This window comes from Rhinopithecus roxellana, chromosome 15 (genome assembly GCF_007565055.1).
Source record: "Rhinopithecus roxellana isolate Shanxi Qingling chromosome 15, ASM756505v1, whole genome shotgun sequence".
NCBI lineage: Eukaryota > Metazoa > Chordata > Mammalia > Primates > Cercopithecidae > Rhinopithecus > Rhinopithecus roxellana.
This window is the reverse complement of record NC_044563.1, coordinates 42,473,611-42,497,558: the sequence shown is the minus strand read 5'-3', so window position 1 is coordinate 42,497,558 and position 23,948 is coordinate 42,473,611. Positions and strand designations below refer to the sequence as shown.

The 23,948-nt window shown below is 35.9% G+C and overlaps 1 protein-coding gene across 5 annotated transcripts in view; it reads right to left on the bottom strand.

The window, feature by feature from the left end:
• Positions 1–23,948, bottom strand: part of NOX4 (NADPH oxidase 4) — a 170,205-nt gene that overhangs the window by 13,505 nt on the left and 132,752 nt on the right. For 3 of the 5 annotated variants that reach the window (XM_030918988.1, XM_030918989.1, XM_030918986.1), the window contains exons 13-15: positions 15,575–15,656; positions 2,668–2,787; positions 687–795 (exon numbers count right to left, since the gene is read on the bottom strand). In XM_030918988.1, the coding sequence (XP_030774848.1) occupies positions 687–795; positions 2,668–2,787; positions 15,575–15,656 (311 nt within the window). The remainder of the gene's footprint in view (positions 1–686; positions 796–2,667; positions 2,788–15,574; positions 15,657–23,948) is intronic. The other 2 variants (XR_004053751.1, XM_030918987.1) reach the window with 2 other exon arrangements.

The following is a 23,948-nucleotide window of genomic DNA, read 5'->3' as shown; positions in this document are numbered from 1 at the left end:
AAGGATGGAAGGTGTTACAGCAGGTGCCTTCCGGTATTTCCCTCATTGTCTTCCCTCATCACCTTCAGCCATAGGCATACATTTTCATGTGAAACACCATATGTTAAAACATAGAAATGAGGCTGGGCGCGGTGGCTCAAGCCTGTAATCCCAGCACTTTGGGAGGACGAGACGGGCGGATCACGAGGTCAGGAGATCGAGACCATCCTGGCTAACACCGTGAAACCCCGTCTCTACTAAAAAATACAAAAAAACTAGCCGGGCGAGGTGGCGGGCACCTGTGGTCCCAGCTACTCGGGAGGCTGAGGCAGGAGAATGGCATAAACCCGGGAGGCGGAGCTTGCAGTGAGCTGAGATCTGGCCACTGCACTCCAGCCTGGGCGACAGAGCGAGACTCCGTCTCAAAAAAAAAAAAAAAAAAAAAAAAAAATTAATGTTCCTATGTTAAAATATATTAGATATATATGCATACTCACAAATATCCATATCTGAAAAGATGTGTACCTAATTGCTAACAGATATTATCTCTGATTTTTTATGTTTAAGAGACTTATTTATTTCCTTGCTACTTATCTGCATAATTTCTATGGTTTAATCTGTGGCAAGCATTTATTGCTTTTGTAATATAAAAGATATAACTATTTTAATTTGAAAAATTGCAAAACTAGAAACAACCCTAATGTTACCTTGTTATGCAACATACAGAGTAAGTCTGCAAACCAACGGAAAGACTGGATATCTCTGCACACCCAAATAAAGTATAGTCTTCTAAGCTTGTATGGTTTCCAGTCATCCCTTTAAAATTAAAATAACATGATAGTGATTAGGATGGCAAACGCAAATATTAAGGAATTCCTATATTTTTGAAAATTTACTTTTCATTAGTAAGCAACCAATAGAAAAATCAGTCATTTACATTCTAGCATCTGATATAGCACTTACCATGAGACCTAAATGAATTTAATATGTAATATACTGACTCAAGGATATGACATACTTCATGAATTTAGGTGTTTAAGTGTTAAATGAATTTAAGTGTGAATAATATTCACATGTATGCATATCATTCATTTCCAGTTGAAGGCCATAACTAAATTGGACCAGAATAACATCGGGTCTTGCATCTCAGAAAAAAAAAAACTTTTCAATTTTCAGTGAATTCTATCACAGACTGAGTAGGGTTCCAAAGGTCATCCAGTCTTGCCCTGGTTTTTTGGCAAAATGAGCCAAACCATTCCAGAAAGTTGGTTGTTTATCCCCTCTTAAAAATCATTAAAGAAAGAGATTTCACAATCATGTACGACGTAATGCATTCCAGCAACTCATAATTCCAAGTTTGGATCCCCATTTATAAAAAGTAGGCTTGAGGTTAAGAAAATATTCTTCCTTTTTCATAACATTAGGTAACCAAATAACTTGTAATGTGTTGTCAGAAACAAATTATTTCTAGCTTAGAGCATGATCATTTTTGTAAGAACCACCAGAAAGTACCAAATTTACATTTAGTATTTAAAACTGAAATAAAATATCATTCAAACACATCACTTAAATTTATTATTTCTTTTTTGGTTCTGCAAAAAAAAAAAAAGTAAATGGAATAGATTTGAGAATAACTTTCTACTTTCATTTTGCTTTGTGTTTTCATAAGAATATCGATCAATCAACTTTTGCTTATAATCCTGAAACTAAAATAAGTTTTAGTTTAGTATTTCCTGGTCAGACAATTTCACCTTTCTTTTTTTTTTTTTTTTTTTTTTTTGGCAGAGTCTCGCTCTGTCACCCAGGCTGGAGTGCAGTGGTGTCATCTCTACTCAGTGCAACCTCCTCCCCCCAGGTTCAGGAGATTCTCATGCCTCGACCTCCGGAGTAGCTGGGATTACAGGAGTGCACAACCACGCCCGGTTGATTTTTGTGTTGTTAGTAGAGACAGGGCTTCACCATGTTGGCCAGGCTGGTCTTGAACTCCTGGCCTCAAGCGATCCACCCACCTCAGCCTCTCAAAGTGCTGGGATTACAGGCATGAGCCAATGTGCCCAGCCACAATTTCACCTTTGAAGCTACTTTTCTTTAGTCTGTTGTAAATTTGCTAAGTGATAAATGAAGGAATGATGTGTTCAGTTGTGATCTCAGAAAATCCAGCCCTTTATTTCCATATCCATTAATGTCTACTTTTTGTCATAATTGTAATATTTTCTGAAACAATTTTATTTATATTTCTCATTGTTTTCTTTTTTACTTGCCCCATTTGAATGTAAGCTTTTTAAAGGCAGGGACTCTGTTTTCATTAATTGCTATCTTCCCAATACCTGTAAGATCTATTGGCAGATGGGTGCACAAAAATATTTGTTGACTGAATGAATGAGTAGAACCACTTACCACTGATGAGGATATAGAGAAATGAAGGATGGAGGCGAATTACTTTTAACAGAGGAAAAGGACAGAGGAGTGCACAACTGTGATATGACATCTTTCTACAAGAAAATATGCTGGGAATCACAGACCACATGTTGAGAATCACTGAATTACTCCCCTCCTCAATCAGTAAATGGAGGTCCTTGATCAACAAGTAGAATAATTCAAGAAGGAATTATTTTATACTAAAAAGAGATATATCTGAAATATTGGCAGTTCTCTATTTGGATTAATAAATAGATCAAAATGACATACAGCAGAGTGTTGAGTATTGATGCAAATGGAGTTACTCCAATGCCTCCAGCCACACAGAGGCTGACCTCATAGTTCAGTGATTCCTCAAATGGACTTCCAAAAGGACCATCAATATACAGCCTGTGGAGCAGTCAGACAAAGGTGGGAAAAAATGAAAATAAGTTAAATTAATTTTCTGTACCATGTAATAAACACGTTGAATACAATCTCTACACTTTGTGATAGGATAGGCCTTATTTCACTGATTCTCATAATGATCAGCCTAAAGGAATAACAAATGTTGTTTATGAATTGTCAAGATTAAAACAAGTGCATCTGTTTCTCAGTATGCCTTTTTTTGAGGAACCATTAATTAAAAGTACAGAATATTATAAATATGATCATGCCAGATAGCTAAGGACAAGTTAAAGCTCTGATCATATTAGATTACTATATGGGACTAAAATAAAATAACAATTGCTTTACTGTGTCTAAATTCAAAAAATATTTTTTTCCAATGGCAGTAGTAGAAATACTTATTTAAACATTTACTATGTGAACAGAAAAATAATAGGAGTAAGGAAAAGAATTTGGCACTGTTCTTCCTCTTGGCCTGGTTGTTCATAAGTATAGAACTTTACTTATAAACTGATAGTTCTTTACCTGTAAAGAACAGTCACAAAGGAAGCTCTGAAGTTCTAATTAGTCTGCTCATGTTTATATATTCAAGTATGTGTGTGGGGGGGGGGGCGGGGGAGAGTGAGCATAGCAAAATCCTTCTTAATGCAATAGAAATGCTAATTGTTCATATAATAATTCATCCTCCCATTCTTTCTTAGTAACAGACAATTAATTTTATTCAGGGCAGCAAAATGTCCAGCCAAAACACTACATTTCTCAAATTCCCTGCATCTGTTTTGGCTGTGTGAATATATTTTGGCCACTGCCACCTCCTTCCTACTTGTCTGCTTTCTGAGCTACACACCCACACACACACCCTCCCCACTCCTCACAAAGCTACTCTTCGGTGTTGCAAATAAATCTGGACAGGACAACTAGAACTCAGTGTTCTAGTCATTTACTAGGGCTGGGATACCAGACAAGTTACTTGTCCTCTCTAAATTGGATTTCCTTCATCCATAAAAGAGTCAATAAGATGTGATACTACAGAAAAAAAGTGTGCTAAGAATTGTAGAGGGCCACACAAAATATCAGAAATATATTTTGTTCATGGCATCAATCAGTGCCTACAGTATACTGACAGGCCTTCTGGGAGGCCCAGCACTGATGCAAGAAATGGGCTAAGTCCAGTATGAGCTGGGAAATGTAGGTGGGAATTTGGTTTTAAGGCCCTTAGAGAATCAGTTGTTTTCATTTGAAATATTTTTTTTTTTTTTGTACCAGGAGAGAGAAAACTTTGCTTTTCTTGGAGAAAATAAGAAGATAAAATTACTAGTAATTTATTATTTCATGACATCCAGTTTTTTGAGGGAGACGGAAACTGAAACTGCTTAAATCACTTTTTTTTTTACATATTTAATCTGATTAATGTGTGAAATATACTGCCTTTCATTTATGAGCAGTGACTTTCTCCCTATCATAGTACACGGTCTTTAAAAGAATGCTATGTTGTTATTATCATAATATATGTAACCAGATTGTAGAAATTACAGGCAACTCTTTAAAGTCTTGCTATAACATAGTAGAGAGGAAATCAATTTGACACATTTTTAAACTTCAGTTGATAACTAATGAAAAGAACATTTATGAAGGATTGTGGATCTAAGATAATCCTAAGAATAAGAGATATCTCTTCCCTGACCCCCTCAGAAATATATAAACATTTTTGACATTTAAATTTTTCCCTTGAAAGCAGTATTTACACTTTAAAAAACTGATTAATTCTACATTAAGATTAATGAGTTTCAAGCTACATTTCTATTTTATGTGGCTGAATGTAAATATACTTGTTAAAGCTTTTAACATGGTGCCTGAACATAGTGAGAACCTGATAAATATTAGATATTTAAGAATAATATAATAAATACTATATTATTATTAAAAGTAAAGGTTTGTAATTTATAACATTTAATGTTCATATAAGTGTAAAGTTTTGAAAAATATTTGCCTCTTAAAATCTTTTCTGATCAGCTGTCACTTTAAACAGTTCTTTTAATTAACAAAATAATTTCAAGGGTCTGGTGCAGTGGCTCACACCTGTAATCCCAGCACTTTTGGAGACTGAGGTAGGACAACTGCTTAAGGCCAGAATTTTGAGACCAGCCTGAGCAACATAATGAGACCCTTGTCTTAAGTATTAGCTGGGCATGGTGGCAAGTGTTTGTAATCCCAGGTACTAGGGAGGCTGAGGCAGGAGGATGGCTTAAATCCAGGAGGTTGAGACTGCAGTGAGCTATGATCACACCACTGCACTCCTGCCTGGGTGACAGAGTAAAACTCAGTGTCCAAAAAAAATTTTCTTTTTCAAGAAATGCCTGAGCCTCTTACCTCAGAAACCTAAAATAAGTTATAATAACAGTGGATACTCTTCACCGAACATTTAATCCAGGATTGGTACTGAATGTTCTATGTATACCTTCACTGTTAATTCACACAACAAATTTCATAGGAAAGTATAATGCCTATTTTATTACATTGGGAACTAAAACTCAAAAAGGCTAAATAATTTTCTTAAGGTCACACTTATATTAAGGAGGGAGGACTTTTACTAAATTCATTCTGAATCTAACTCCAAAGTTAGATTCAAAGTTATTATTTTTTTAATAATCAGATAATAATTATTACAATTATCAATTATTTTGGGGAGGGGTATTATATAAAGGTAAAAACAAAAAAAGGTTCCAGGACAATTATCATCTAACAATTCTCTCTTCATGTAGGAAAAAAGTGAGTGTGATTAACTATTCCTCCGGAGAGGATGGTATTGCAGTTTTAGACCATTCTAGTCTCAGGAGATAATCATATCAATAGAAACAACAAACAAAAGGAGTGAGTTTAAAGTGTGTGATGGTTCTCCCTTGCTGGTTTTCAAATTTTGCTGTGTATCAGAATTTCCTGTAGGACTTGTTAAAACACAGAATGCTAGGCCCTACTCCAAGACTTACTGACTCAGAAGTCTGAGCATTTGTAGTTTCCACCATTCCCTCAGGAGATACTGATGTTGCTGACAGAGCAGGTAAGGAGGGTAAGGAGTGAGCTAGTGCAGGTGGTGATTTTACAGACGGTCGCTGACTTAGGATAGTTCGATTTAAAATTTTTTGACTTTATGATGGAGTGACAACAATATGTACTCAGTAGAAACTGTACTCAAAATTTTGAATTTTGACCCTTTTCTGGACTAGTAGTATTTGGTACAATAGTCTCTCATGATGCCAGGCAGCTGCCACAGCTTCCAGTCAGACACATGATCATGAGCTTAATCAACCAATACTGTACTCTACAGTGTACAGCAGCATTCAATACAGGTAGGTAATTTTTCAATCCCTGCCCCTCTCCCTCCCCAGTGTCTATTGTTCCCATCTTCATGTCTCTGTGTACCCAATGTTTAATTTTCTGTTTTTGCACGTAAACAGAAATAAAAACAAATAACTTATTTTCATCTCAATAGATGCAAGAAAAGTTTTCGATAAAATCCAACATCCATTTATGATAAAAAAAAAAAAACCTCAATAAACTAGGCATATAAGGAACATGTCTCAAAATAATAACAGCCATCTGTGACAAACCTACAACCAACACCATCCTGAAATGGCAAAAGATGGGTGCATTTCCCTTGAGAACCAGAACAAGATAAGGATGCCCACTCTTACCACTCTTATTCAACATAGCACTGGAAGTTCTAGCCAGAGCAGTCAAGCAGGAGAAAGAAAGAAAAAGCATCCAAATAGGAAAAGAAGCCATACTGTCTCTCTTTGATGATGATTTGCTTCTATACCTAGAAAACCCTAAAGACTCTGCCAAGAGAACTGATAAATGACTTCAGTAGTTTCAGTATACAAAGTCAATGTACAAAAATTAGCAGCATTTCTGTATACCAATAACATTCAAGCTGAGAGACAAATCAAGAACCCAATCCCACTTACAATAATTTGTAATTATTATCTAATGCAATCTCATGTTAAAATAAAAGCAACATTGTTTGAAAAAGCAAAAAAACTCTGATATTTATCTCTTGGAATTCTGAATGATTCAGTTCAGTCAAGGCCTTACAAATTAATTAATTTAAAGTCTGCAAGGATAAAAATTCTTTGGCAAGGAAGTCCCCATAAAATAATCATGCTATCAAAATTATTCTCTCATAACCATTATGAATTGTTACATTTAATATAAGATTTTTAACAAAGGAAGGACTTCAGGCTACTTTGTCGACTGACAATTTCTGCTTAAAAATAAAAAAAAACAAACCCCAAATAAACAACAAAAATTTCTCAAACCTAAAAACTAAAGAGTGAAAACATGTATGGCAGCTGAATACAGGATGGGGTAACAAAGAAAGTAAACGGCTCTCAAAGGCACTAGATGGAGACTCACCTGTGCTTAATCTATCTCCAGAAAGTGGCTACTTCCCCAACTTGTTCTGCGATTTTGGCCAACTAACCTCCAGTTATAGACTCAGCTTGGCCCTATTCTTCAACCAATTCTTATCTGAGTCAGGAATGAGTTGTGCTCTCAGTCAGCACTAAGGCTTGTTCATTGCTTGCTCATTAGCCTTGCACTAACACAGCTTCTTGACTTACATCTCTGGGCCAAAATCTTTACAATTTAAGCAGTGCCTCAGTTTTACAGTCCTGATGACAGGGTTTTGCCTCGTGAATCCTAGCCCAGGGGTTGGGATCCACTACTTGCTGACAGACCAGCATTCTTTGGACATCCTACTTGCCTAGTTTTGCAAATATCAATAGCATTTGGCATTCTTATAACTACATTCCACACTCTAGTCAGAATACTACCTTTTAGATCTCTTGCCATCCAAGTATGGGAATTTCACATACTATATAAAAGAAAGTCTAATTGCAAGGATTAGAAGATGAAAGATAGTAATTCTTTTATGAAAGACAGTATGTATACTGTGGAAAATCTTATGAATTATTGTGCTTGTAGAAACTGTACCGGAATAACCACTACCACAAGTAGGCAGACACACAAGGGAAAGGGCTCCTTCCTGACTAATCCAAGCAGAGCATATCACACAGAGCCACCTCTACCAGACAGGACAATGCATCCCTTCTGACAGGATTTAGAATGGATTGAATATATAAAAGCAGCCCACATGACAGAGCCCTTCCCCCTGCCCTGAGGCAAGCAATCGCTTTGAGAAATGGCAGAACAGAGCTGACAATGAGAATGGTGATGAGAATTCAGTTTTGCAAGAGGCCAGGTGCTTTCTGATTTTATTTAAATATCACAAAGACTTACAAGAAACAATTATGTCACGCATTGGGCATTCCTCAAAGCAACATTAGAAGGAAGGTATCTCCATTATCATCCTTTGTAATATAGAACAAAAAGTCAACATAAAGATGCTCAGATTGCCACTCTCCCTCAATCAAGAGGACTTAAACCAGAACGTGACTCAAGTGAAAAAGCCTGAAGTCACCCAAAGCTCTTTCCTTCTCCCTCTCTCTCCTCTTCTCCTTCTTGCATAATAGTCATCACATTCTGTTAATTATGCCTCCTAACACCCTTAGACATCTATCTGATCTTCCATATTACTATTACCACAGTACGAATCCATTATCATTTCCTGCCTGAATATGAAATTGCCAACAAGCTAGTGTGCTGGCCCCATATGACACCTCATGTACCTCTCTAGTTTCATGAGAAATCTATAAAATGTAAGTCTAATTATCTTTCTGCTTGGCTTAAAATACTTTCATGGTCTTCATTGTCTTTACAACAAAGTTCAAGGTCATTTAAGTGGCAGTGCAGGACAGATGCAGTGGCTCATATCTGTATTCCCAGTACTTTGGGAGGCTTAGGTGGGATGATTGCTTGAGGCTAGGAGTTCAAGACCAGCCTGTGCAACAAAGACCTGGCCTGTGACAACAATGTGATAAGACCTATGTCTCTGGCCGGGTGTGGTGGCTCATGCCTGTAATCCCAGCACTTTGGGAGGTCAAGGCAGGTGGATCACCTGAAACAGGAGTTCAAGACTAGCCTGGGCAATATGGTGAAACTTTGTCTCTACTAAAAATACAAAAATTAGCTGGGCGTGGTAGCACGCACCTGTAATCTCAGCTACTTGGGAGGCTGAGGCAGGAGAATCGCTTGAATCTAGGAGGCGGAAGTTGCAGTGAGTAGAGATCGTGCCATTGCACTCCAACCTGGGTAACAGAGTAAGACTTCATCTCAAAAAAAAAAAAAAAAGAAATCTATGTCTCTAAAAAAAAAAAAAAATTATATCTATATATATATGCCAGGCCTGGTGGCACACACCTGTGGTCCCAGCTACACTGGAGGCCAAGGCAGGAGGTTCACTTAAGCCCAGGATGTTGAGGCTGCAGTGGGCTGTGCTTGCACCACTGCACTACAGCCTGGGTGACACAATGAGACCTTGCCTCAGAAAACAGAAGGTATTCTAGGCCCTGTCCATATTTCTTCTTATACTTTGACTCCAAGTGTGTGTATGTCTGTTGCACATGCATGCACACACATGCTCTACACATACACAGTTTTCAGCCACCTGGAAGGAATCCCTCAATGACCCACCCACTTCTAAGTTAAGTATTATTTGAGGGGCCAAACAAATGTGGATTGGAGACCCAGCTCTGCCATGTGACTTTGGGTAAGGCATTTACGTCTTTGAATCTCAGTCCTCTTATCTGTAAAATTAGGGAAATAGTACTACCTAACTTAGAGAGGAATAGTAAGAATTAAATTAATAATGCATATAAAGCACAATTCCTGGCATGTGTAGTGTTCATTATGTGTTACTATTATAAATGAAAATAACTTGGGCCAGGCACAGTGGCTCACACCTGTAATCCCAGCATTTTGGGAGACCAAGGTGAGCAGATCACCAGGTCAGGAGTTCGAGACCAGCCACTATGGTGAAACTTTGTCTCTACTAAAAATACAAAAATTAGCCCGCTGTAGGTGGCTCACATCTGTAAACCCTTCTACTCAGAAGGCTGAGGCAGAAGAATCGCTTGAACATGGGAGGCAGAGCTTGCAGTGAGCCGAGATCTCACCACTGCACTCCAGCCTAGGCAACAGAGTGAGACTCCGTCTAAAAAAGAAAAGAAAAGAACTTGGCTCAGGCTCAGATGACAAGTACATTACAGACATGCAGATTGAACAGAAATTATTAAAGATGGATGATGTATTGAAGAGGAACTCAAAACGTGGCTAGGAAAGAGAAAGGAGGCTAAGCTGGAGAACAGACTGTTGAAAGGTCATCTGAGGCTTTGCATTTAAGGGTATTACCCAAAATCACCATTTGAAGTCATTTTTACGTAGCCCATTAGAAATGAGATTGAGTTAGGACATTGCTTTTATTGTCCAAACAATCAAGGTTGTTCTTTGGCAGCAAACCAAGTCAAAAAAGAAAAGCTCTAAAATTTGTCATAAATGATATTCCTCTCTAAACAGTTCAGATATTAGGAAGCTCAGAGAACTTGATCTTTATGAGAACCTAGTAAAAATAGTTTATTCTTGTATTTTCACAATATTTTTACATACCTTGTGGTTAAAACTTCCAGAGCCACTGGGTCATGTTTTGCTGGTTTAATTGCCAAAATGGTTGCAAGTAATTTGTGGATAAAATTAAACCAGATGCACTTAACCATTTTACATGTCCAAGCTGTATTTACAAGGATAAAAATAGATTATAACTACTCTCTAGTCTACATATGTCATGAACCTAAGTCCTTCAGAGTTAATTAGCAATAAAACTTGTTTCTTTATCTCCATTTGTTTCCTCCAACCTATAAATCAACAATATGCATTTTGTATTAGATGCACATTCTTTTTTAAATTCCTTTCCACTCATCTATCTCTTTCTGACAACTGTCACACCTCTTCATGCTCTGAGAATTTTCACGGAGCAATGTCTACAATTATATCCTGATGAGAATGGATGCCCTGGCTTTGGCAATGGGTCAAATAAGAGCTCACAAATGTAGAAATTGATTAATGAACATTCTTGTATTTTAGAAGAGTGTTTCCAAGCACCATTGCAGGTGATATTTTTTAAATGCCTTTCCCTTAAACATATATATATACACCCATATACATTTCAGAACTAGTCAGTTCTCTTCATGAATATTTTTCACCTAAATAAAGGATACACATTTCCATATTTCATTATTTATTAGATGTCTCTTGGTAACAGGAAGTTGAAGATTATAGGGACACTATGTTGACTAAATAGAAACCCCAGACCAAATCCAAAATACTACAGCTTACACTAACCAGTGCACAATGACTCCATGCTAGTGATGTTATGATCAATGTGGATTATGCCACGATCTGTAAATATCACTCTGTGACACGCTGTAATTTTATAGGGCAAGGAAGTTGCTTTGTAACCCATATTTTAAGTCTTAAATCACATTTCAACCAGAAAAATGAGGGAAAAATCTCAGTGTAGATATACATAACAGTGGTTGTGAATAAAATACATTCTAATTGTTTGACTTGTTTTTCAACTTTACAGAATTTTTTTAAGTTACAAAGCTACAAATTCTTTGACTTTCAGTTATCTGCAATGATGAACAAATGTATGTGTTCTGAGTGCACCTACCAAACATTTCTCCTCCTCATTCCCTTACCTGGGACTATCCTATTCCCTGAGACAAAACAATATTGAATTTAGGCCAATTAACAACTCTAAAATGACCTCTTAGTTTCATGTGAAAGGAAGAGTTGCATGTCTCTTACTTCAATCAAAAACTAGACATGATTAAACTTAGTGAGGAAGGCATGTTGAAAGCTGAGATAGGCATAAAGTTAGGCTTCTTGTGCCAAACAGTGAGCCAAACTGCTAATGCAAGGGAAAAAGTTTTTGAAGAAAATTAAAAGTGCTACTTCAGTGAACATATGAATAATAAGAAAGCAAAACAGCCTTATTGCTGATATGGAGAAAGTTTTAGTGGTCTGGATGATTAAACCAGCCACAACACAACATTCCCTTAAGCCAAAGACTAATCCAGAACAAGGCCCTAACTCTTTTCTATTCCATGAAGGCTGACAGGGATGTGGAACCTGCAAAAGAAAAGTCTGAAGCTAGAATAGGTTGGTTCATGAGGCTTAAGAAAAGAAGCCATCTCTATAATATAAAAGTTCAAAGCAAAGTAGCAAGTGTTGATGGAGAAGCTGCAGCATATTATCCAGAAGATCTAGCTGAGATGATAGATGAAGGTGACTACACTAAACAACAGATTTTCAATGTAGACAAGACAGCCATCAAGTGGTAGATGCCATCTACGGTGTTCACAGCTGGAAAGGAGCAGTCAATGCCTGGCTTCAAAGCTTCAAAGGATAGGCTGACTCTTGTCTATAGACTAACGTAGCTGGTCACTTTAAGTTGAAGCAGTGTTCATTTACCATTCTGAAAAACTTAAGGCCCATAAGAATTATGCTAAATCTACCCTGTTTGTACTCTATAAATAAAAGAACAAAGTCTGAAAAACTTAAGGCCCATAAGAATTATGCTAAATCTACTCTGTTTGTACTCTATAAATAAAAGAACAAAGTCCAGATGAAAACACATCTGTTTATAGATAGCATAGTTTACTGAATATTTTAAGCCCACCAGAGAAAAAAAAAAGATTCTATCCAAAATGTTACTACTCACATAGGCAGTGAGCAAAGCTCACACCAGAACAATAACAATGAAATGAATTCAACCTAAGTGTCCATCAATGGATGACTGGATAAAGAAAATACTGTATATATACATAATCAAATACTATTCAGGAACAAAAAAGAACAAAATAATGACTTTTGCAGCAATATGGATAAAACAGGAGACATTACCCTGAATGAAATCACTCAGACACAGAAAGTCAAAAACTTAATATTTTCACTTAAAAGAGGGAGCTAGATGATGTGTACACATGGACATAAAGTATGGAATGATAGACAGTGGAGACTTGAAAGGTTGCAAGGGGGCTAGTAAGTAGGTGAATAATGAGAAATTACTTAATGGATACAATATATGTTATTCCAGTGATGGATACCCTAAAAGCCCTGACTTGGCTACTATACAATCTCTCCATGGATCAAAATTACATATGTACCACATAAATTTATACAAATAAATTTTTAAAATTACTGCTCATTGACAATGCACCTAGTCAACCAAGAGCTATGATGTAGATGTACATGAAGATGAATGTTCTTTGCAGGCCTGCTAACATTACATCCATCTTGGAATCCATGGATCAAAGAGAAATTCTGACTTTCAATTGTTATTATTTAAGAAATACTTTTCATAAGGCTATAGCTACCATAGACAGTGATGCCTCGGGTAGATCTGGGCAATGTAAATTTAAAAACATCCTGAAAATTATTCACCTTCTAGGTGCTATTAAGAACATCGTGACTCATGGGAGGAAGTCATATTACCAAAATTAATAGGAGTTTAGAAGAAGTTTATTTGAGCCCTCACGGTTAACTTTGAGGGGTCCATGACTTCAGTGGAGGAAGCAACTACAGACATAGTGTAAATAGAGAACTAGAATTACAAGTGGAGCCTGAATATATGATTGAATTGCTGCCATCTCATGATATAATTTGAATAAATGAAAAGTTGCTTATTATGGATGAGCAAAAATAAAAAAGTAGTGTTTGTTTTTTGTTTATTGTTTGTTTGTCTGTTTTTGGAGTTTCACTCTGTTGCCCAGGCTGGAGTGCAGTGGCTGGCACAATCTCAGCTCACTGCAACCTCCACCTCCTGGGTTCAAGCAATTCTCCCACCTCAGCCTCCCAAATAGCTGGAAATACAGGCGGGGGCCACCACACTTGGCTATTTTTTGTACTTTTAGTAGAGATGGGGTTTCACCATGTTGGCCAGGCTGGTCTCGAACTCCTGCCCTCAGGTGATCCACCTGCCTCAGCTTCCCAAAGTACTGGGATTACAGGAAGAAAGTAGTTTTTTTTTTAGATAAAATCTACTCCTGGTAAAGAAGCTATGAAAATGCTGAAATGACAACAAAAGATTTAGGATATCATATAAATTTTCTTGATAACACAACAGCAGGGTTTGAGAGGATTGAGTTCAATTTTTAGAGAAGTTATGCTGTGGGTAAAATGCTATCAAACAGCATCACATACTACAGAGAAATCTTTTGTAAAAGGAAGAGCCAATTGATGCAATAAACTTCATGGTTTTATTCTAAGAAATTGCCGCAGGTGCCCCAACCTTTAACAACCACTTTCCTAATCAGTCAGCAACCATCAACATCGAGGAAAGATCCCCTACCAGCAAAAAGTTTGACTTGCTGAAGGCACAGATGATTGTAAGCATTTTTAACAATAAAGTATATTTTAATTAACGGATGTACATAGTATTTCTAGACATATCTAGGCTACTGCAAACTTAAAAGGCTATAGAATACTGTTAAATTCACTTTTGTATGCACTGAGAAACTAAAAGAAAGTGTGACAGCTTTATTGCAGTACTGACTTTATTGCGGTGGCCTAGAATCAAACCCACAATATCTCTGACGTATTCCTGTAGCTGCAAATAGATAACCACCTGGGAAACTACTTTGACTACCCTATCAAGCAAAGGCATTAGGCAAACTGTAAGCCTAAGAGTCAGAAAAGCAGGCATCATCAGCCTCTGCCAACAGCCACTGTAAGTAAAAATACAAATAGGCGTGCATCAATTCTTTTGGGCACATTCATGCTCCTGGTCAACATGTACATATAGACCAAAATATGCATTCAAGGCTGTATAGGCACATGTATGTCTTTGTGTGTGTTATCAGGGGATTGCAAGTTTATTGCTGAAAATTAAGCCTGGATTAAAAGTTGAAACAATGCACAAGCAATATAATTAGGATTCTACATTTATTTTTGTGATCATAATTAAGTGAGTATTACCAAAGGTAAGTATTAGAGGGAAAATAATTTCCCCAGAAAGCAAAGTTTATGAATACTTGAAAAAACTCTCAAAGAAATCAAAGAATTTGGCATAGTGATTAGATGAAATATGTATAAACCAAATTCTACTCCTTTAAGTTGATGGCATTTGTTTTCTATTTCACTAACTATTAAAGAGAGCTAAACACTCACAGATGAGGACCCAAGATGCCACAGGAATGATCAAGATTCAGCATGCATCAGTCTTTAGGGAAGGAAATGTGTTATAAGAGGCCTGGTATTTCCTTAACCTTCAGGAAGATGAAGGCATATTCCTTCAACAAGTACATATGCTTGGGGCATCTATGAGAAGGAAAGGTCTGCTTCATATAACAAAGCATTAGAAGATTTCACTTCCTCAGTTTTCAATATGATAAATAAGAATATACAGAGATTGTTAAAAATCGTATCTAGCCCGTGGCTATTTTGAAAATGACTTGCTACAATATAAATGAAACCTTGCATTTAAAGGATAGTAATAGTAAATCAGATGAAGTATCACTGACAAAATACTGTCCCTGTTGATACAGCATCAAGCAAAAAGAACCAGACATAGATGGACACAGCCTGTTGTCTGCCCTGTGCAATATCTCTTCAGTCAAAGTTGGGTTGCAATTACAAGTAAGTCTTTCTTCTATGACCCAGCTTCAAGGAGACTGAGACATTATACTGCAGAAGATGTCTTAGTTAGTTAGGGTAAGTTATTCAGGATTTTCAGAAATCTTAAGAAAGATTACATTTTGTTTTTGCCTGCCCAAATCTCTCCCAGCACTATGCCCACTGCCTTATCAAAATCCAGGGAACCCCTTTTGCTTACTTGGGATAATTTCTAGATTGAATGAAGGGCAGAATTTCGGAGTCTTGACTAGATGGAGGCAGTAGTAAATCTCGAAATCGCTCTGTCAAAAGAAAAATAAACATCGAGCTGTGAAAAGATAAAAGTCATGAAAATAATTTCAAAATGGAAGTATTTCCTATTGGTTTGTTAGCCATTTTGACTGTATATCCATCCTTTATTAGAAATTTACCCACCATTTTATGTATTACTAATATATATATATATATATATATATATATAGTGTATGTGGGCGTGTGTATATATCTATATATGGATGGATTATAATATTTTAATCATAAATATATATGTAGCCATTAAGGATAAATAGGTATAGATATATAAATAATATATATTCATATATTTATTTTAAATATATAAAATTAAGCCTGGATTAATATTTGAAATAGTTATATTTATCCTATAAATATATATAATATATACATTTCACACATACATATTTCTCATATATAAATATAAAAATATACATATTTTTCCTTAATGGCAACATATATCTTTATGATCAAATCTTATCATTGAAAGGTTAGGGAAAACATACATGACCAATCAACATACTAAGAGATGCACAGTCTCATTAGTAACCTGTGCCATGTGAATCAAAACCAGACATCATTAACTAGCATTTATGTCATGCAGCATTCAATTGACAGAAATTAATCTCCCAAAACCAAGTGTTGGAGAGGATGTTGATCAACCTAAGCTCTTATCTGCTGCTGGTGGGAGTCCAAATTGGTACAATAGCTTTTGAAGACAATTTGGCATTATCATTGAAGTTTTACTTTTGTATAGTCTGTGGCCCAATATTTCCTCTTTCAGGGATACACCCTGCAGAAACTTTCACATGTATCTTAGCAAGTATGAGAATGTTCACAGTAGCACCACCCATAGAACAACATAAAAGGAAGCAGCTCAGTTGCTCACTGACATGACAGAATGGACGTTTGTGCTTATTCACAAAATGAAGTATTAACTGAAGTGAAACTGAATGATTTCAGTTACAAATAAAAACATAATGAATCATATTAATATAATGTTGAGTGAAATAAAATCTCAGCAGATTACATATAACAGAATAGAATTTTTATTGAGTTAAAAAAAACTAAGCAATGTATTATTTAAGTATGATATATATGAAATAAAACAAACCAATTAAAAAGGAAGGACATGCACAGTTCAGAATAATGATTATCTTTTAGGAAAGTTAGGGGGATGAAATACGAGAGAAGCAAAAGGGTAAACCTAAGTAACTGTTGGTGTTTCATATGTATTAATTGTCATATCATAAATGAATAAATGAATGAAGGAATAACAGCCAGGAAAAGACCAATAATGACTGCATATCCTGAGCTAAGAATTGATTTAGTAAACTTCAGTGCATATGAATTCATAATGAAGAAAAGAGAGAAAATAGGAGGGAGGGGGGAAGAGGAAGGGAGAAAGAAAAGGAAAAAAACAAGGAAGGACAAAGGAAAGAATCCTAGATGTTACCTTGGAAATAGTTACATTGCATAGCTATCTGCATGGCATAGAGTATGCACATTTTCAGGAATAGATATGCATTACCTCCAGAGTCATACCTATGGAAAGGCTTCCTTGATCCCTCCATTACTTTTTTGTTCTCTCCTCCTGCCCTATTTGGAATAGGCTGGACCGACTGTGTACTCCCAGTATACCTTGTGATTCCACTTTCACAGAATTTATCACGCTATGTTTTATTGTTATATGTATTTATCTCTCTATCCCTCTTTCTTCTAGTAGATAAATATTGTGCCACCAAGGTACAGAACATTATCTGACACATAATTAAGGCGCTGGATAAATACTTGTTGAAGAAAGAAATATTTCCAACATCTATTTTTACTGGACAGAGAAAACTGTTTGTTAAGGTTAATCATAATAACTCCCAGAGGAAACCAGATGGTCATACATCAACCATGAACAGCAAATGGATCCATACTCCCATCTTGACGAAGTCGCACAATCAGGCTCAGATAGTATGCAAAGCTAACACTCCCCTGCTGCAGTAAATCCATTACTAACTGAAGGTGAGCATTTCCACAAAATAATGAAAATATACACCTGATGACCATTGTCATTTCCTAGTTTATGGATAGTTAGATGTTAAATTATTTGGAATACGGCAGACATAAAGTGGCCTTTGCTTACTGAGAAGCAGAATGTATATTTTATCTTCATATTTATTAAAACATACTGAATCAGAGATACATAACTGGCTTCTACTGGTTTTTTCTTCCCCCTCTCAAAATTCTGACATTTCTTACAATATAGGTGAGAAGGAACTAATGAGATCCAAATACAGATGTGCTTATACTCTGAAGTCTAGAAATCCCAAAAAAACTATGTGTTTTTCTCCAATTATACTCTTTAATATTAGTGTATATTTTCAAATATTAAATTATATTATTGGCTGGTATTTTGGGCTGATGTTACTATTTTTAATTTTTAAAATTAACATTTCTTTCAATCAAATTACTAGTAAACTTTCTGATGATAATAACTCTTGGTTTTCAGTCTACTTGCCAATTTATGGGGTACTCATTAAATGAGTAATGTGTAATGTTTTATCTTTTCAATTTTTTTCCCACTGAGCCTTTTCCTAAAATGGGTCTTGAAAAATCAAGCCAAAACCCAACAGCAAATAAGAATTTTACATATAAAGTAAAGAACTGTTAAATCAAACAGCTATATGTGTTATGATATTCATTGAAAACCAATGGTATAAATTAAAGTTTAGTGAATTTCTCCCAAACTTGTTAAAAGGAAACAAAAATCAGATATCTTAGTGCACACAACTATAATATAAGACATCCTTTTCACAGCAATAAGTTTTTCTCTTTTTACATAACCGTAAAGGACATATGACTATAATTCTGGAGGAAAGAATCTCTGCAGATGACATATTGACAAGACTAAAAACACATACACAGATGCCCACGTGTGCGTGCATACACACACACACAGAGCAAAAGGAGCATAAAAGACGTCACTTATAAAGCTACAAGTAAATCTATAACTAATGTTCCTATATTTGGAACATCCTTTAATCAGATTATCATAAATACAAAGAATATCAAACAAACATATCTTGAATAGCTATCTTGGTTGTCAAAAAGAGTTCATAGACAGGGCATGGTGGCTCATGCCTATAATCCCAGCACTTTGGGAGGCTGAGGCAGGTGGATCACCCGAGGTCAGGAGTTTGAGACCAGCCTGACCAACATGATGAAACTCTGTTTCTACTAAAAATACAAAGTTAGCCGGGCGTAGTGGTGGGTGCCTGTAATCCCAGCTACTCAGGAGGCTGAGACAGGGGAATCACTTGAACCTGGGAGGCAGAGGTTGCAGTGAGTTGAGGTCATGCCATTGCACTCCAGCCTGGGCAAGGAGAATGTAACTTAATGTCAAAAAGAAAAAGAAAAGAAAGGGTTCATATATACATAAACAGAAAATATATGCAGTACTTTAAAAGCATGTCTTTAAAACATTTAATTTTTATCATATTAATAAATTATTAAATGTGAACAATTAATTTTATCTCATAAAAGCATATTGATTATTCACTTATTTCTTTATAAAAATAGATAAATGATAAAATCTATCCTTAGCAAAGTTCAAGTAAATGGAAAAATTATTTATAATTATTTAGTCCTTTAATCTCACAGATTTTTGCCTATTGATTATTTAATTAGCATCCTATTATCTATTTGATTCTGAGGAAAAGGCCAAAATAATTTGATGCTTTATTTGTTAAGTAAAAAAAAAAAAAAAAAAAAGATATATTAATGCTACTTCTTTTGCAGCAAAATGTCAAGCCAGATGATCTACTTTCTCAGCAGGCTCAAATTGTTTAAGAAAATGGCACAGTTATCCAAATACTACAGCTCAGGCGTTTCACAGGACTTCTTAGAAGAAATTCATTAAAGCCACTGGAAAAAAAAAAAAACTTTTCTGCAAAGTGGTACTGTGATGAGCTGACTAACGATGTGATAATGTCTGAATATGATTTTCTACCAGTAGGTGATACACCTTAATTAACACAAGCTTTTGTAGACTTTCACCCACTCTTCCTTTCTCCCATTCAATCAACAAAAAGATTATGAGGCTGTTAGACCTGGATAACATACTGCACACAGTTACATTACTTTGCATTCTCTGGCTAATCAACTGTAACACAATATGCGTAATTATTTGAAAACAAAAATGAGAAAAATAAAATACTCTTTCCAATTCTAATTGAAGCTTTTTTGTACAGCTTTTTGTGGCCAAAGTGTTTCATGTTCTCCTTTGCAGAAAATGATCAATCTCTAAGCCACCCCAATATGCAGAATATACCAAATGCAATAAGGATTTACATAACAATAAAAAGCAGTAGGCTTTTTTTTTGTTTTGTTTTGTTTTTTTTTTTGTTTTTTTTTTTTTTTTTTGAGATGGAGTCTTGTTCTGTCACCCTGGCTGGAGTGCAGTGGCATGATTTCAGCTCACAGCAATTTAGCATTATGCAAATCCATTCCTGGGATGAGAAGAAAATAAAACCTCTTACCACTACAAAAAAAAAAAGAAAGAAAGAAAAGAAAGAAAAAAATATATAAAAGACGAAAGTAACACTGATTAATGCTATTCTTGTATAACCTAAAGATCCTTTGCATCTAGAGATGTGATCACTGTCACCTGTTTTTTGTTTTTTTGTTTTTGTTTTTGTTTTTAAACAGCAACCTAAGAAAGAGCTATTGATTGCTAGAGGGATCCAGACAGGTTTTATCAATTTCAAATCATTGTTTTCCTTTAGGTAACCCCTCTTCCCTAACTGCCTCTCTATTACCTCCTCTATAAAAATGAATATTTTAACTGTTTTGAGTATTAGATTTTCAGGGCAATAAAAGAAGTCATATAAAATACTTCTAAGGGAGACAGTATTGCCCTAAAGAAAAGGTACTTGAATAAAAGTTCTTCACATTTTTATTAATAGGTAATTTTTTTTTATCTTTCTCTTAATGCTCACATTACACTAATCTGCCAGTTTTAATTTTTTTTTAAATGGCACCAAAATGAAATCCTTAAGAATCATTAAAGATTAAGACTCTATTAAGTGTTTACCTTAGTTTTAAAAACACCTAGTATATTGTAACCTATTAATAGTATTAGAAGTCATATTGCAAGGAACCAGACAGTACCTCGTACCCCAAAAAGGGTCAATAAGATGATTGCATCATAATATTGATATTATTTCACATTTTTTGGCAATATAGGCTGAGGATTACTTCTTAATGTAGGACATATTATCAGAGAGCATACACGATAAAGGATATACCAAGGGACAAATCTTTCTTCACTCATACAGTTTTCATTATTTAGCAGCAACAGGTCAGAAGAGAAAAGACACTGTTGCCAAGTAAATCTTAAGTATTCTTACCACACACAACAAAGGTAACTATTTGAGGTGATGAATATGTTAACTAGCTTGAGTGTGGTAATCACTTCACAATGCATATGTATACAAGAGATACGTACTCCCTGAAAATACACAATTTTACTTGTCAATTATACCTAAATAAAGCAGAAAAAAATTTATCTTGGAAAATGAAAAAATAAAATAAACAACACTCAACTGGTTGTCAGAGAGCCTGAGTTCTTGACCTATGTCTGCCTCTATTCTTAATTCCTTTTCTGAACTGACAACTGAGTCAGATGGGTTCAGTGATCTTTAAGCCACCTTTCAACTTTTAGTTGCTTAAAAAATATTTGCCTATTTTCTCAAGCTTTGCATCTGATAAAGGACTAGTTTCCAGAATCTACATGGAATTCAAGCAAATCAGCAACAAAAAACAAATAATCCCATCAAAAAGTGGACAAAAGACATGAATAGACATTTCTCAAAAGAAGACATACAACCGCTAACAAACATGAAAAAGTGGTCAACATCACTAATCATCAGGGAAATGCAAATTAAAATCACAATGAAATGGTACCTTACTACTGCAAGAATGGCTGTAATTAAAAAGTCTAAAAACAATAGATGTTGGTGTGGATGTGGTGAAAAGGGAACACTTTTACACTGCTGATGGGAATGTAAATTAGCATAATGACTATGGACAATACATGGAGATTCTTTAAAGAACTAAAAATAAAACAACCATTCAATCCAGCAATCCCACTACTAGGTATCTACCCAAAGGAAAATAAGTCATTACATGAAAAAGACACATGCACATGCATGTTTATAGCAGCACAATTCACAACAATAAAGATATGGAACCAACCTAAGTGCCCATCGACTAACAAATAGATAAAGAAAATATGGTATATATACAACATGGAATACTACTCAGCCATCAAAAGGAACAAAATAATGTCTTTGGCAGCAACTTGGAGGGAGCTGGAGGCCACTATTATAAGTGAAGTAACTCAGGAATGGAAAACTAAGTATCCTGTGTTCTCACTTATAAGTGAGAGCTAAGCTAACCTTTGCAGACTCAGAGACATAAGAAAGATATAATCAACTTTGAGAACTCCGGAGAGGGAATGTTGGAAGTGGGGTGAGGGATAAAAAACTACATATTGAGTACAGTCTACACTGCTTGGGTGATGGGTGCACTAAAATCTCAAAAATCACCACTAAAGAATTTATCCATGTAACCAAAAACTACCTCTACCTCAGAAACTATTGAAACAAAACAAAACAAAAAAGAATATTTGTTCAAGGAATGAAAAGAAATCTTATTAAAGTCACTGAAAGGGAGCGGGGCCACATGTCTTTGTTTGACTGGGACTATTCTGGTTTATGCCTGCTGTCCTAGCATCCTGCTCTATTTCATATTCACATGAGATTTTATTTTTAATTAAATATTAATAAGAAAATAAGCTAGGGGTCATGTAGTTGATACAGAGAAGTATCCCCAAAGTGCCTCTTCAGTGAAGAACTCGTTGCCCAGCTGTGGAGAGTGCAGTTCAATCTCCAGCTGTCAGTTCCATCAGGGTCGGCCTCAGATGCAAAGTAAGTACCTCTAACAGAGCAGCTCACATCCAGTGACTGAACAAGGCAAGGATATTTCAGCCCTACGCAGGCAACTCTGTTGGGCAATATTTGCTCTAGATCTTCCCACCTATTTGGCTGGACTTTGTTGAACCTGCCTTGTTTCAAATTCTTCCTTCACCTAAACCCTCTTTGTTCTCTTTCTTTGTTCTCTTTCCTGTCATGGGTATTGATCCCTAATAAGCATTTTACGTTATACACACACACACACACACACACACACACACACACACACACACACAGAGCTTCTAGCTAATCCAACCTGCAACAGAAGTGCTTCATAGATCTCCACTTCGTACTGAGAACTTCTACCAAGTTCTCAACTACAATGGGATGTGATGCATGTGCATGTGTTTAAGTAGAATAAAGATCAGCAATAAATCATTTCTCTTTTTCCAGAACTTTCCAGATGTTACATAAATAACACCTCTGTGGTACGTAAAGGTGGTCACTGTCAATCCATTTTGACTACTCTTTTAGCCATGCTGTCCAGCGTCTTGATCATGCCCATCTTGACTCTATCAGTTAAGTATTGCCTGATGGCTCCTAATCATATATAATAGTTTTTTATTTTATCTATATCTTGTTTGAAGTTTTAATTTTTAGATTTGTTTGAGTTGTAATTTTTAGTACTTATCTAAAAGAAATCTACCAATCATCTATCTATACATGTGTGTGTATATATATATAAATATTTAAAGAGTAGATGTAGATGTATATATATGTGTGTGTGTGTGTGTGTGTGTGTGTGTGTGTGTGTGTGTGTGTGTGTTTAAAGAGTAGATGTAGGGCATGGATGTGCACATAACCACACATGAACATATCTTTAACAGTAGTTGTCATTCATACTCCCCATATTATAGATCTTGGAGTATTATCCCCTCCTCCACCTCCCAAGGAAAAGACCACACCAATGCAGACACACAATACACACAAACAGACACAAACAGACACATAACAGGAAATCAAGTTACACTTATTTAAAGATTATAGGCAGCAGGAGGTTATGGTGGTGGCTATGCTAATTCCAAATATGAAAGGCTGAGGGCCAGGGATTTGAGACCAGCCTGAGCAACATAGCAAGACCCTGGCTCTTCAAGAAAGTTTAAAAAGTTAGCCAGTTGTGGTGGTGTACACCTGTAGTCCTCGCTACTTGGGAAGCTGAGGCAAGAGAATTGCTCAAGCCCAGGATTTTGAGGCTTCAGTGAGCATGATTATGCTACTGCACACCAGCCTAGGTGACACAGTGAGACCCTGTCTCTCTCTCTCTTTCTTTCTCTCTCT